Below are 15,622 nucleotides of genomic sequence, written 5' to 3' on the forward strand. Positions count from 1 at the left end.
GCCCCAGGCCAGGGGCCGCCTGAGACAGCCAAGGGAGGGGACTCAGAGGAGAGGAAAAGAAGGTTAAAAAAAAAAAAGGCATGACCCCAAACAGGAAAGGCGTTAACAATCAATCATCGTCTACCAGAGGCTCCCACACCCCAACCCACGCTCACCCCCTACTTCCGCATTCATAACCAACACCATTGGGAAATGATAACCTTCAGTAAGGACTAAAGACATGACCATTTTTCCAGCTATGGACAGGGTAAGCCGTGGGGAGGAAAGGCGTAGCCCCCGGAGCACGATGGCACTGGAATAGCGCTGTGTGTGACCGATGGCGGCTGCACTTGGCAGTAAGCACAGCGGAATGCATAGAATTGTGGAATTGCTACGTTGTACACCTGAAACTCACATAACATCGAGTGTCAGCTATTCTTCAGTTAAAAAAAAAACAAAGATCTGATCATTATTGCGCTTTATTTTTTTTATTATAATAATATTTTTTATTATATTATGTTAGTCACCATACAGTACATCCCTGGTTTTTGATGTAAAGCTTCATGATTCATTAGTTCCGTATAACACCCAGGGCACCATGCAATATGTGCCCTCCTTACTAACCATCACCAGCCTATCCCATTCCCCCACCCCCCCTCCCCTCTGAAGCCCACAGAGTCCATTATTGCGCTTTGAAATGGCTTAACTGGAAGCTCTGACAGGACAGCCATAGTGTCTGTCCTGTGGGCTACTCAATCCTAGAAGCCTCCAGCTTAGCCTGGCGCTGACTAAATTACGTCCTGAGTAATGAAGGAATGGACAGGGGACTGGAGGGACTTCACTGGTGAGAATTCAGTAGTAGGAACTCATTCCCAGTCCAGTGCTGCTTCCACCACGCCCCACCGCCACCCCTTCCCCCAGACCACCGCCCGCAGTCTCTCGGGGCAGCCCCCACAAGATGCCTTCACATGTCCCAGAGCATGTGTGAGTGCTGACAGCGAGCAGAGGCCAGGCCACAGTCACTTTCCCCCAGCAGACCACACCCCTAATTTACTGTGAACCTCCTGGCCCGCGAAGAAAAGATCAAATCCAGCATTTCAACCACCATAACAAGCATAGAATGTTTACCAGGGCCAAAGGGAAAAAGCATCATCCCACCCTCTGGTCCCACAGAACTTGTACCAGAATCAAATCTCTGAAATTAATGTTCCGGCTCCTCGGCTAACATAACCACTTGCTCTGGCAAATCAGAGAGGAGCCACTTACCCTTCCAGACCGCGTGAGCCTCTAAGTATCACCAGCAGACAGACACAGCTCAGGGTTTGTAGCTGGTCAGAGTCAGAGGTGGCCGCAAAGCTGAACTCAGTCATTATCATCAGAAGTGTTGGGGCTGATATTAGCCACGAGGTCAATGCCCAGGAGGAAACTGGCAGGGCAGCAGACTATGGAGGCCATAGTCTTTGATCTATCTACTTGGCGAGGCTCTAGTCCCCAGCTATTCAAACACCAATCTAGGTGTTCCTGTGAAGTTGTTTTTGTAGATGTGACTACAGTGCGTAATCAGTCGACTTTATGGAAGAGATTATCCTGGATAATCTGGATGGAGCCAATTCGAGCCATTGAAAGGCCACAAAGGCAGAGCTGAGACTCCCCTGCAGAAAAAGTTCCACCAGGGACAGCAACTTCAGCCCATCCCCAAGACCCCAGCCTGCCCTCGCTGGTGGCCCTGCGGGTTGGGGACTTGCCCAGGAAGCCCCTATGGTCACCTACGCCAATTTCTTGCGATCACCCTCTTGACCTGTATCTCTTGCTGGGTCTGCTTCTCTGGTTGAACCCTGAATGATACAATGCAGGACGGCCCCTGAAAAGATGTATCCGGTCAGTGACTATCTGAGCGTTCACTGGGTGCCACGCCCTGTTCTAGATGGTGGCGATGGAAGAGACTAGAACAAAGATAGGTGGGGGGCTGCCGCGTGAGTGCCAGACTTCCGGCTTCACCAGGGGCTCTTCCCACAGCATCTGAAACCCTGTCTTTAGGGACACAGAGACACACACAGGGAGGAAGTCTCCGGGATGACAGAGGCAGGGGTTGGAGCGACCGCAGGAGCCCCCGGAGGGAGAAGAGGAGAGGAAGGATGCTTCCCCAGAAACTTCCAAGGGAGCCTGACCCTGCCGACATCAAGATTTGGGCCTTCTAGTCTCCAGAACAGTGAGACAATAGATTACTCTTGTCTCGAGCCACCCAGTTTGTGGGAATTTGTGAAGGCAGCCCTAGGAAAGTAATAAAAATAGTCAAATCCATTCATTCTTTTTTTCAGAAGTATTTGTCCCATAAATCACAGACTAAGTAAGGTCTGATGTGTCATCTGACATTCTCATGTTAGACTTGACCCGGGTTTCCGCAGGTCAGAGATTTAGTGTGGAGCCCCCTTGCTGCTCTATGTTCACTTTCAGTGGCCTTCCAACAAAACTGTTTTTTACAAATGAGCCACCAGCCCATGAGGTAGAGTTTGCCACGTTGATTATTTTAATATTGTATTAGAGTTTTATTCATCTTTTTTCTAAGATTTCAATTATTTATTCAAGAGAGAAAGTTCACAAGCAGGGGCAGTAAGAGAGGGTGAGGGAGAAGGAGACTCCCCACTGAGCAGAGAGCCCGATGTGGGGCTTGATCCCAGGACCCCGAGATCATGACCTGAGCTGAAGGCAGACACTTAACCGACCAAGCCACCCAGGCGCCCGAGAGTTTTATTCATCTTGACCACTGGGTCTTTTGGTGTCCCTTGACAGTTTCCACCGGAAGCAAGCGCCTCCCTGTCTCAGCCCAGGACCAGCCCTGCTCCCCTCAGACTTTTCGTGCTCTTTTAATTAGTCTGCATTTTTCCAGGCTGAATTGTTCTCCTTCCGGCCAGCCCCTCTCCAGTGCCTGTGAAATAATCCTTGGTCTCTAGGGACTCTGCCACTTGATTCATCTGTTTTTACATTTTTTTTTCATATTTTACTAAAAGCCGATATTTCCTGCAGATAATTGAGGAAGATGTCAAGTAAGGCCAATCCTAACCAGATGCCTATAGGCCCCTTTAAGACGGGTGGGGGGTCAGTGTCACTGTTGGGATGGTTGGGGTGTCCTTTGTAATTCTCCTGCCACACTGATGCCACCTAAGCCACCTCTGCATTTGGACATCATCTTGGGGACACTGCAGAAATGGGGGCAGCTAGATAGAAACAACTCGTCTAGTGCTGGCCCCTCCCTGGCTCCTAGTGCATTTCTTCCAAACAACTGCCTTTAAATGTGTTTGGCAGTGAGTTTTTTGTAGATTTTTTGTTTGCTTGTTTGTTGGTATTCTTCTGGGGTTTTTCTAAATACAATAATGCAGCTGCCTGCTCGTGATCCACCCTTTTTTTTAAGATTTATTTATTTATTTTAGAGAGAGAGAGAGAGAGAGTGCGAGCGCACAAGCGGGAGGGGCAGAGGGAGAGGGAAAGAGAATCTCCAGCAGATGCCCTGCTGAGCGCAGAGCCCATCATGGGGCTCCACACGGGGTTCGATGGGGGGCTTGATCGCATGACCCCAGGACCATAAACTGAGCCGAAATCAAGAGTCAGACACTTGACCAACTACACCACACAGGTGCCCCTCGGTCTAGTGTCTTATGTAGGCGCTGTACCGTACTTGGATACTGTGCTAAGAGGGGGACTGTGCTAGAATTCAAGCACTGGCAAACCCCGGCTCTGTCACGGTCCAGCTGTGGGTCTCCGGCAAAGTGCTTGTTCCCTGTCAGCCTCTGTTTCTTCAGCTGTAAAATGGGCTGACAATACCCATCCTCCTTTCTCATGGTGGGTATGAGTCTGGAGAATGGTAGATGCTGAGGTGCCTTGTTGCTAAAGTAAGTGCTATGCAAAAGCTTACACATGCGTGTGCATAAGGAAGTGCTGTTGTGATCAGAAAACCCTGGAACTGCGGGACTGGGGGTGAATCATGGCATATGCAAATGATGAATAATTCTGCATTCATTCAAAAAATAATCGACTCAGAGATGATAAATTGGTGTAGATAGATAGATAATCGATAGACAAATAGATGTGAATGGTTCCATTTGGAAAATGTAGGTGCCCGTGCAACTTTGGAAACATACCAGAAAGAATAAATGTCGAGCCTTAAATGTTAGGAAAGCAGTTGTCTCTGGAGAGTTAGAAGAGATGGCTGAGGAGGGAAATTTTACTTCCCATTTTATATCATTCATAAACGCTGGGATTATGGGTTATGTTTACTCAGTGATTTTCAGGTTTTTTAATTTTATAAATATTTAAGGAAAATGGTGTCCCATAAACTCCTGCTCTCCGACTGCAGCCCTAGGCCACATGATTATACACACTGTCCTCAAGGTACACATTTTCAGTCATTAGCCACTTCACACACAGGCACACTCACACTTTTTCAACAGCTGGGGGAACTAACCCCACAGTGATGAAGGAGCATGCCGGGGGTTACGTAACCACTAAGTCAGAGCAAGGACCCACGGTCCACTCTGCTCTCCACAGTTTATACTGGCCTGTTGCCATCAGAGTATGTCTGTCCTTCCTGTGCTCATTCATTCAATCCACTAATACTAAGGCCTACCCTGGGTTCAGCACCATACTTGGTTCTAGAAAGAGCTGCAAAGACGAACAAGGGAAGACTTCTGCCCTTAAACAGCTCACAGTCTCTTGTGCTGTTAATAAGAAACAGAAGGAAACAGAATGCTCCATGGGCAGAGACAGAGTAAACAGCGGGGGACTGCCCGGCTGCCCTGGCTACTCTTGTGAGGTTGAGTCAGAAGATGACTCTGAGCCCCTTCTTCTTGACTGGCCTCTACACTGGAACGTGGCAAAGATGCCCTCCACGTTTGGGTACATCTCAGTTTGCCCAGCCAACCTCTTCATTTTGTCCCACGTGGGTGAAAGGGTAGTGGAGAGAAAGAAGGGGGGTAAGGTATTTGTAGAAATCTGAAGGGAGACAAGGGCTGCGGTCATGGTGGGAGCCACATGTGGCCTGAAGGTCAAACCAATGGTTGGCAGAAGGGGGAGCCATAAAGTTCATATTTATATGCTGGCCAAAAAAGAAAAAAAACTTCCTCTGACTCAAAATAAACACAGACTTGCTGTGGGCCTTTGTGCGATTTTTCTGAGGATTTTTGGGAATACTGTCAATGGTCTAACTGCCCCTCTCCCCTGAAATCTGTGGGGATCACAGACCAGGCCCTGTCTGGACCAGAAATGAAGGATTTAGAGAAGTGTGCACCTTCCTCTCAAAAGTTCACTTAATTTGGTCTTTTTCCTGTGGAGTTGAACTTTTATTCAAATGGAATATCTGTTAAATCCTTGGCATGAGCCATGGGTTTGGCGAGAGGCAGTATATATGAGTGGCCAAAGGACTGATACACGCAGTCATCGGTCATTGGACCCTCTAGGGACACATCATGAAGGAAAAGGACCAGGAGCTAGGAAGTACAGAATTGGACAGCTGGAGAGGAGGGGAGGGACACTTAAGGCAGCAGGCACATGTGGGGCAAGGGACAGATGAATAAGCACACTAGGACACTAAAGGAACACGGTTCCCCCAGCTTCAAAGCTGCAAGGAAGCTCGGCCCCCATCTGTTACCTCCCACACGTCACAGGTATGCCATCTGAGAACCAGAGAGGCGACCTGCCTGCCAAGACCACACAGCCCAATCCATCCCCTGGCCTGCTTGACGGCGTTCTGTACTCATTCTGTGAACATGTTGTCCCCAGAACGAGCAGAGGTTCAGAAATGGGAAGCTGGGGACACATACAAGAAATACGGCGGGGGGGATCTGATTTGAGGAGAAAATACAAGTAGGGAACTGATAGGAAGTGAAGGTGGAGAGATTGGTTGGGATTTGCTTCTGAAAGGCGTTGAATACAAGACCCCAGGGTTTGGGCCTTTTTTCCACGTAGAAGATAGAGAACTACTACGTGCGTCGGAGCAGAGGTCAGGGGGCACACTTGCTAGTTTTTGTCCCCTGGAACATGTGAGGACATCTGACTGGGAGAGAGGAAAGACCTTCAGAGTTCCAGGGAAGGAAAGAGCTCGCCGAGATTCCTCCTATCTTCTCTCTGAAAACAATAAATACTCCTTTATAATAGCATTCCCTTTTTTACAAAAAAAATTACATAACGTCTTTTATTTCTTTTCTAATATAAAAGCCACACATGCTCATTTATGAACTTTCAATTTGATGAAGAACCAAAATGGCTCCTACAGTCTCCTCACCTAAAATCAAACCCAGGTAATATTCTGACACCTTTCCATCAGAGTTTTTGTTCTACGGATTTTATGTAATTATTAAATATCTCTATATAACTTTATAACTTCTTTTTTTTAAGATTTTATTTATTTATTTGGCAGAGAGAGGTAGCGAGAGGGAGGGCACAAGCAGGGGGAGGGGCAGAAGAAGGGGAAGAAGGAGACTCCCCACTGAGCAGGGAGCCTGATGCGGGACTTGATCCCAGAACCCTGGGATCATGACCCGAGCTGAAGGCAGACGTTTAACTGACTGAGCCACCGAGGTGCCCCATAACTTTATAACTTCTAATTTCACTTAATATATAAATGCCTTATGTTATCTTATGTTATCTAAGATTCTCAAAACCATCATTTTAAAGTCTTATGATCTGTACACTTAACCACACCCTCAGTGCTGGCCATTCAGATCTTTTCTTTTTCCTCCCTAAATGCTACATTGTTGTGTGTAATGTTTGTCCCGATCAGAGCATTTCCTTAGAATAGACTTATAAAAGAGAAATTCCTACATCAAATAGTATGGACAGTTTTTAAGGTCATTCATACATCTCATCAAATTGATTTACAGTTTTGGGGGAAGGTTCTTATACATATAACATACAACTCTAAAAACTAGAGGTGTTATTGAATGAAAGCAGTTTCTTTGTTTGGATGGCTTTTCTTTAATTACAAAAATATATCATATTTGAAGAAGAGAAAATTCTCCATAAAATTAGACTGTGGGGGGGGGGGAGCAGGAGACAGCTTCCATGAAATTTAATGTCCACTCACCCTGGACCACTTTTGCTTTCTCCTGTCTTCTGATCAGTCCCCGCCCCTCCCTTTCCTCACTATCTACCCCACCACGTCTGCTCAGATTCTGGGATGTTGTCTGTTCAGTGTTGATTAAGGGGCATTCCATCTTGTATTTCCTAGTAAAGGACCCAAGTCCACACACAGAGCCTTCTGCACCCTTGCCCAGGGCTTTGGAAAGCACAGTTTGCAACGAAAAGATTAATGGTGCTTTCCTGATCTTCATGGCCTGTGTGTTTCTCATTATCTTCCCTTGGATGCAGTCGTTGGCTTTTGTTCCAAAGCCACACAAGGCTGGTTCTTGCTCCTCCCAGAGCGAGAAGGCGTCTCTAGAACTAACGCTGTGCAGGGAGCAGAGCCGCCAGCCTCCCGCACAGTCAAAACCCACTCAGACTCCTTCACTGCCCACCTGCCCCTCTGCTGGCCTCCTAACGAGCTCCCCCGCCTCTGCCTCCTTCCCTTACACTCTTCCTCATATACTGCGGCAGAATCGGGCCTTCCCGGAGCACAGTTCGTATCCTCTTACAGCTCTGCTCAGGCATCTGCGGCGGATCCCTGTTACTTACATGGGAAGTCTGACATTTTGGAATGGACCAATAAATATGTGCCATGTGCTTTTTCATGGGTACACATTAAGCACCGTAGGGGCTATACCATGAGCTCTGTGTCTAGTTCGGGGAGCCAACATAGACATGTGAGAAGTCACAAGGCTCCGGCCCCCACCTCCTTCCAGTTCTCCAGTCCTGCATGTTCGACAGGCAGATCTCACACTCGACGTGTTTTAAACTGAATTTACTCTCTTCTCCCCAGATCTATGCTCTTTGTATAAGGTTCCACTCTCCAGGCTCTTAAGACAAGATAGATACGTGTCAGGAATATGGGGAGATTTGAGGGGCAGGAGATTTGGGACTTGTAGTGTCCATCAAAATCTACTTGTCTACTTATTCACTTCCTTAGTTGTGCTCAAGAACATAAAGGGGTACAAACAAATACACAAAACGTGCCCCCACTGTTGTGAACACATAATGTAGCAGGAGAGACATACAGCTTCCTTTCCACGGCCAACTCACCCGTCCCATCTGTGCCACCCAAGCCTGGGTCTGCAGATCCACGCCTCAGCTCAACCATTCACTTCAGGCAACGTGGACTAGAATATCTCCATGCATTTTCATGATTCTGCTGCACTTGTCTTCTACCAAATCCCAACTGATCCAGATATTAGAACGACCACAATATCCATGTGTATCAGGAACTATGGGTAAAAAAACATTAACGAAGATCCCCGCCATTGATGACTTTACAATCTGGGGAGAGAGACTGACACCTGAACGGATCATTTCCACACAATACGGTGTGTGGTCAGACCGTGCAGGAGTTGCAGCCAACGCCAAGAGAAGGGATCATCCAGCCCAAATGCAGATTCAGGGGGATGCAGGGAAAGTGGGGTGAGAAGGAAGGAAACCTGACAACTGGAACTTGAGTGAGGAGCAGTCGGCTCACAGTGGGGAAACCAGAATTTGAACCCAGGTTCGTCTGACTCTCCAGTCCATGTTTTTCCCACCATCCTGTTACCTGGTAGGTTTTCAGTGGATATTCACAAAATGAAAGAAGAAATGAATGAATGAATGAATGAATGAATGAATACATTATACTTCTTCCAATGGAGAGAATTGCTGAAATGTCAGCCCAAATAGTAACTTCGGCTTTAAAACCCCCATGTTCTGACCAGCTGAGCTAATCATAATCAGCTAATGCTCTTCAAGGAATTCCTGCAACAGGGCAGGTGGCTCTCAACATAGGAGATGCTAATTCACTCCTACAAACTCGGAATTGGTTGGAGGTAAGAGAGTCTGGAATTGAGGGGACTCCCCACTTTTGTCTACTCCACCTCCTCAAAAACAACAACAACAACAACAACAACAACAACAACAACAACAACAACCCTGCTGGTGTCCTGGGCTATGCAGACAATAGGAAAAGAAACTAGGTAAGCCTAAAGCTCTTAGAGCTACAGCAAAGAACCCCATAGAATCCCACACTAAACCACACTGACCCCAGGACACTGTGGATAAGGAAAAAAGATCCTACTTCTCCTACAGCCACCTCCTCTGAAATTTGGTTCTGGAAGGAGGAGAGCCAGGATTTCTAAGACTTAAAGATCAGAGCAGGGCGCCCACATCCTCAAGCCATTCCATGGGGCTGCCTCTCGCCGCCCACAACCCCCCCTGCTGCCCCCCCCCCCCCCCCCGCTCCACTGGGTTTGCAGAGCAGATGTCTCCTGCCAGCGGCCCCTCTTCCACGTTTCCTGCTCCTTGGCCCAAGCCTCCGCCTTCTGTCTCTGTGCGCTTGGCATCCACGTGTAGCAAGCTTGGAGCTGGAGTGTGCCATCATTTCACAATTCAAAAACCCCAAATAAGAGACAGGCGGTGGGATTCTCCCAGGGAATTAAAAGAAGGACTCCAAGCCCACGCCGTCTGAGTCGGGCTGCCCAGGGAACAGCCCAAAGGTGGGCTGGGCTGAGGCTGCTGTTCTAGGCGGTTCTACCCAACCCTTTCCAGGCTGTGTGATTCCTTGGTCCCAAGCGTGTCTACTCAGAATATCCTCTCAGCTCCTCCCAATTCTTGAGGAAAGTCAAACTTACCTTGAAAAATTAATGGAATCAATTTGTGGAGGAAGGAGTCAGCTCAATAAAATTACAATCATTTCTTTAAGGAGGTTGTTGTGAAAGGGCCTTAGAAAGTCACAGACTCCTTGGAACCATTATGTGGATCGATTTGGGGCTCAAGATACTTCATGGCACACTTGGGAATTACATTTTATGATTCAGCTTCTCCATGATGGATTAAGATGGGCTTGCAAATTTTGCTGCTGGGGCAAAGGATTATAGCTATTTCCTTTACTTCAAGGAAATATTTTGGATTCATCGCAGAAGCCAGTACCAGCAAACTTTCCTTTCTTTTTTTTTTTTTTTTTTCCTGTAAAGGCCCAGTGAGTAAATATTTTAGGCTTTGTGGGCCAAAACGTCTCTGTCATAACTCTTCAGCTTGGCCAGTGTAGCACAAAAGAAGCCATAGGCAATGTGTAAATAAATGAAAATTGTGTGCTAATAAAACTTTATTGACAAAAATAGCAGCAGGATGGATTTGGACCACAGGCTATAGTGTGCAAATCCCTGACATAAACTGTTTGTTCAGTGCAGGAGTGTCAGTATGAGGAGGAAAGGATATTCACTGACACCCTTAGAAAGGAAGTTGCCGCTTTGGTACAAGAAAATTTTGAGGCCTCCTTGTTCTACCATCATCTACGTAACCTCAAATAATATCAGAAACTGCATTCTTAACACAATCCCCAGGTGATTTGTACATATTACATCTGGACACCAATGTGTCTCAAACACCAAATTATAGACTCTGAGGTCTGAGGTCTGAGACTCTGTATTTTCTTTTTTTTTCTTTTTAAAAGATTTTATTTATTTATTCGACAGAGATAGAGACAGCCAGTGAGAGAGGGAACACAAGCACGGGGAGTGGGAGAGGAAGAAGCAGGCTCATAACAGAGGAGCCTGATGTGGGGCTCGATCCCAGAACGCCGGGATCACGCCCTGAGCCGAAGGCAGACGCTTAACCGCTGTGCCACCCAGACGCCCCTGAGACTCTGTATTTTCAACAAGCTCCTGGGTGACACTGAAGCTGTCAGTGGATGATGCTTCCATTAGTGAAAATCTGTTTTGGAACATCCTCCACAAAACCCAGTTCTGGGGTGAAACATGGCAGCAGGTGGGTTCCGGCGGCCCACCACCACCTACCCGGTTTCTCTACCCCCAAACGGAGAATGCATGTGGGATACTATGCTAGATGGTACACGAAAGCAAAAATACCTGAAGGAGACTCAGACCTCGGCTAAGAGGTTCTCACAATCTTTTTATCGCGGGGCAAGGGGGGTGGAGAGCAGGGAGTGAGAGGGCAGCTCATATGCATAAAAAATGAATCCGGGGCGCCTGGGTGGCTCAGCGGTTAAGCGTCTGCCTTCGGCTCAGGGCGTGATCCCGGCGTTATGGGATCGAGCCCCACATCAGGCTCTTCCGCTATGAGCCTGCTTCTACCTCTCCCACTCCCCCTGCTTGTGTTCCCTCTCTCGCTGGCTGTTTCTATCTCTGTCAAATAAATAAATAAAATCTTTAAAAAAAAAATGAATCAATATAAGAGGTCATATGAATGTCTAAGACAATGTCTCATGACCCCTACCCCTCTCATCTGTCACAGGAGGAACCAGGGACTCCACCCCCCCAGGAAGCAGGAACTTTGAGTAAGTTCAAACGCAGAAGAAAATCCAGCGAATCTTGCCAGCCAGGAAACTTAACATCATCCCTGCAGCCCACAGTCTCAGGCCAAGGTAATTAATATAACATGAGAAATTATAAGGCAATGAACATTGAAACAATGGAAATAAGACTCTTGCTAGCAGCCGTAGGTGTGCTCTGAGGGCGATGTGATCTGTGGCTGGCCCTTAAACCTACTCTTACATGCTGCAAAGATCAAAGCAAAAACAAGAGGCTGACACCTTAGAAAATGCTGGCTCCAAGTGTTTCATGCATGTCTATTTTTAGGCCCCTGGATAGTTCCCCCTTAAACCTGGCTCAGAACGGCACTGACACTCGGCAAGAGAGGCACAGACCAGGCAGATGCTAAGATGGTGTCCAGATGTCACAGCCCAGCCAGAGGTCAGAGCGCTCCCCAATCTGGCAGCCACCTTCCTTTCCAGCTCTCTCTTCCACCACTCCTCGACCCTCTGCTCCCCATAGACTGCCATTTGCTCCCTCCTCTCCTCCAGCACCACCCCACTCCCGTGTCCAGTTTGGGTTCGCTGGTCACTCAGTGTCCTTGCTGCTGAGGTCAGCTCCACTGATAATGACCAACCCATCCCTCACCCCCTCTGTATGCTGCCCCACTGTCCAGGCCCCAGGGTTCATCGCAGAAGCCAGTACCAGCAAACTTTTTTTTTTTTTTTTCTGTAAAGGCCCAGTGAGCAAATATTTTAGTCCTCCACAGTTGAGGACCACCCAGCCACTCTGGGGAAGTGCTGTCCCCTTCCATCACCACTCACCGCCCTCTGGGCGCCTCCTTCCCCCCCACCCCCCTGCATTGAGCATGGTTCTCTCTTTTGTTCCTTCCCTTTCCTGTCAACCATGAGCACTTGGGCTGGGATGATCTTGTACTTACATGTACGCTTTCAAGTCACTTGTAGAGTCCCTTACACGTCACAGGTGTTCAATAAACAGTTACTGCTTTTGTTAGTAAAGCTGTTACCCAAAGTCCTTGGGTCCCAAGCTGCTCTCCGGCCCCACAGTTCCTTGCATCTCATCGCACAGTCCATTTGCAGCTCATGCGTTTCAGAACGGTGTTGGAGCCCAGTTCATCCAGAAATGTCTAAGCCAGCCTCTGGCACACCTGACCTCCTTTCCCCTAGGCAGTCTTGGTTCCTCGGTTTCTAACAGGTGTCTCCTCTCCTTCATGGCACACTAGCTGTGGCTCTCTGATTAGTTAGATACTGACCCTGATCTTGCCTTTTCTAAAATAGTCCTGGCACCACCATATTCCAAAATCTCAGAGCCTTATTCCAAAATCTCAGCCATGTGGCCACAGCATCTCATTCACCTCAACCCTGATGCACTCTGCATTTGTTTGACCAGGTTTGTTCCGGTCACAGTTCCAAATGTCACCCATCCCCACTGCCACCCCCACCTCCAACCACAGGCTGTGCTGTCCCCTAGACAACATGCCCTCCAGGACACATGCGAGCAGGACCTCCCACCTGAGACACTCATGAGAAACAGACCAGCCCTGGGCCACTCGCAATGGGAAAAAAACAGCTTCTAACTAATGAAGGAAAATCAAGTTCCAGTTGGAAATACAAACTTTTCCTTTAAAGGAGAAGCTAACGTTGGCAGCACTGCTCTTTTGAGCTACACTCCAGTGGCGCTGGAAGAACCATTTTGGGAGAGAGAGGAAAGGAAGACAGTGTGAATGACAAGCGGACAGAAGACAAAAGAGAAAAAAGCAGGGACAATACAAGCAAGAGGAAGAAGGTCGGAGGGAGGGGCAGGTGGGAGGCAGAGCAAGAGCAGGAAGACTGCAGAGGGGGAGGGGAGAGGCGGAAAGAAAGGGAGGAAAAGCCAGGGAAGACAGGACCACCCGTTCTGTGACAAGCTTGACAATGTCCCCTGGGAGCCCTAACCTCCAAGAGGGGACAGGCTCTCCTCTGGCTTTTATAACACTCCACGGAGTGAAATCTACACCAGAGGTTGGGGGGGGGGGGGCAAAAGCAACAACCAAAGAGAGCTGGGGGCATTTCTCTCCAAAGACTATGGTTAACCTCTGCTCTCAGTATTCCTGAGTGATGCCAGATCTCCGAAAAGTAGGTGACCATACGTTCGGATTAGCCCCGTGTTTCAGAGTATCTATTAATAACATCCCCTTTCCCTCACAAGTGTTCCCGTTTAGATGCTGAATTAATTGGTCTTCCTATTAACAGGAGACACAGGGAACAGAGAGTCGAGTCTCTGAACAGAATGAAATACTTAGTGCCATCATTCTCAGAAAAGGAGGAAGCCTGGACTGGCTACCAGAAGAGACCAGAAGGACTCTTCCCTGGCGGAGCAGAAGTACTTGAGAGATGTCTCAGTGTAACACGATTGTGGAGGTGGGGAGAGGCGGCCAGATGAGGATTCATGAGACAAGGATATATATCGCACACGGCGCGGATGCTGAAATATTAATTTCTGGAAATAGTCACTTAGGATTGGGTGGCAGGGGAAGAAAAGTCCGCAGGGACAGTTTCTGGAAAGTAAAGCAGTAGGAGCCACAGATAAATCACGTTTGAGGAATCTCGTATAACAGAGAAAATCTGCAGTAGCTTCTGGTTCGTGATTAAATGTAGCTATGAATTATTCATTCTGAACGGCACACCATGAAGGGTCTGGTTAAGACCTCTTAGCTTTCCGTTATCAAGAGTCTCTCAGAAGTCTATCAGAAGGAAGGGAAGGGGGGAGGAAGGAGAGAAATAAATTAGTTTCAAGGCAAAGCTGCAGGAAGAAAGGGACCCAGGATAGTTTATCACCGCAAGGAGGTGAAGGAGAAACGGGGAGGAGGTTTATTCCTTGGATAAAAAACGGAAGGAGTGTATAATCCCATGAGCGTCCTGACAGTGAGAAGAAACCTCCTGGAGGGTGTGAGGGAATACTGCTCTTCCCTCCTGCGCTCACGCTTCACTCCCAAGGGCTCACGGCTCAGCCTCCCATTCCTCCAGCAAGTCCTACGGAGCCGGAGCCGAGGGATTTAGCCTAAGTCGAGTCCGCAGGCTCCCCCTGAGCCTCTCGTGTGCGCCAGGCCCTGTGCTGATGCCGGGAAAGCGGGCAGGAAGGAGACGCGGTTTCCGCCTTCAGCGAGCTCCGGGCAGACTCGTGGAATGACTACAGTTCCAGACTCACTAGTGGGATCCGAGTCGGCTAAAGGATGACCTGAGAAGTCCCCTCGAGACCAAAATTGACCCAGAGCAGACCACCTCGACGTGGGCGAACGCTTCCTAGCTTCCTCGCAGAAGCTCGGAGCTGTGCCACGCTCCTCTTCCCGCCCTGAGGCCCAGGGCGAAGCGTGGCATTTATCTGCAGTAAGTACCCGGGCTAGGTTCTCTTGTACGTGCAACTCCTCCAAACCTTATTACAGGACTCTGCTTCAATGACCCTGGTTTTAGTAGTTCTGCAAATTATTATTTTTCTCTAAACCACCTCAAATTATTTCTGGAAGAAGGCAACTTATAAAAAAAATAAATGAATGAAATTAGGAGAAAGCCAGATTGATGTGGGAACCCTGAGATTCCAGTGGCCCTGTAGGGACAGGGAAGGCCGAAATACCCTGGGCTCCTCAGAGTCAGGGAAGACGCCTGAGCCAGGACACCCCAGGATCGGCCTCTAACCTGGGGGTAGCCACGTCTGGATCAGTCAGGTGTGAGCTGACATTCAATATCTGCTTTCCCATACAATCAAATACATGATCTTCTCTGATACCAGCTCTCGGCACAGAACCCACATGCCCAACGGTCCTTATGACACAAGCCAGGTAAGTGAGGGGCTTCAGGGCACCCCTCCTGCCATCGCTCCCCGGCTCATGGGGTGACAGCTTCAGTGACTGGCCCTACTTACATCCATGGGTGCAGAACATTCTCCGAGGAACAGGATCCTCCACGACAGCTGGCTTCTGTGTCTCTTCAACCGTCGCAATGTCTTTGCTTCAAGCCACAAGCGCTGGAACTTTCTAGAGCATGGAACTCCAGACCACTTGTAGATATCCCTTTATGGAGGAGGAAAAAGGGAAAGCAATATCATGTTACCAACGTTTGCTTCATTCACATTTTCTTTCCTACTTGACACTGTTGGGTATGACTATCAAACAGAAGCCCCTAAGTGCCCCAGACACCAAAGGGATCTCCAGGACATTTTGTTTCTGGGGGTTATTACACCTACTGATATTTATCAACTTAGAAATTAAAACA

General features: G+C 48.2%; 1 protein-coding gene across 2 annotated transcripts in view; it reads right to left on the bottom strand.

The window, feature by feature from the left end:
* Window positions 1-15,372, bottom strand: part of DDR2 (discoidin domain receptor tyrosine kinase 2) — a 127,806-nt gene extending 112,434 nt beyond the window's left edge. The window contains exon 1 of one of the 2 annotated variants that reach the window (XM_026517238.4): window positions 15,273-15,372. In XM_026517238.4, the coding sequence (XP_026373023.1) occupies window positions 15,273-15,278 (6 nt within the window). In that variant the 5' untranslated portion in view covers window positions 15,279-15,372. The remainder of the gene's footprint in view (window positions 1-15,272) is intronic. The other variant, XM_057314857.1, reaches the window with a different exon arrangement.
* Between the last annotated feature and the right edge of the window lie 250 nt (window positions 15,373-15,622).

The sequence above is a fragment of the Ursus arctos genome, unplaced genomic scaffold (genome assembly GCF_023065955.2).
Source record: "Ursus arctos isolate Adak ecotype North America unplaced genomic scaffold, UrsArc2.0 scaffold_2, whole genome shotgun sequence".
Taxonomy (NCBI): domain Eukaryota; kingdom Metazoa; phylum Chordata; class Mammalia; order Carnivora; family Ursidae; genus Ursus; species Ursus arctos.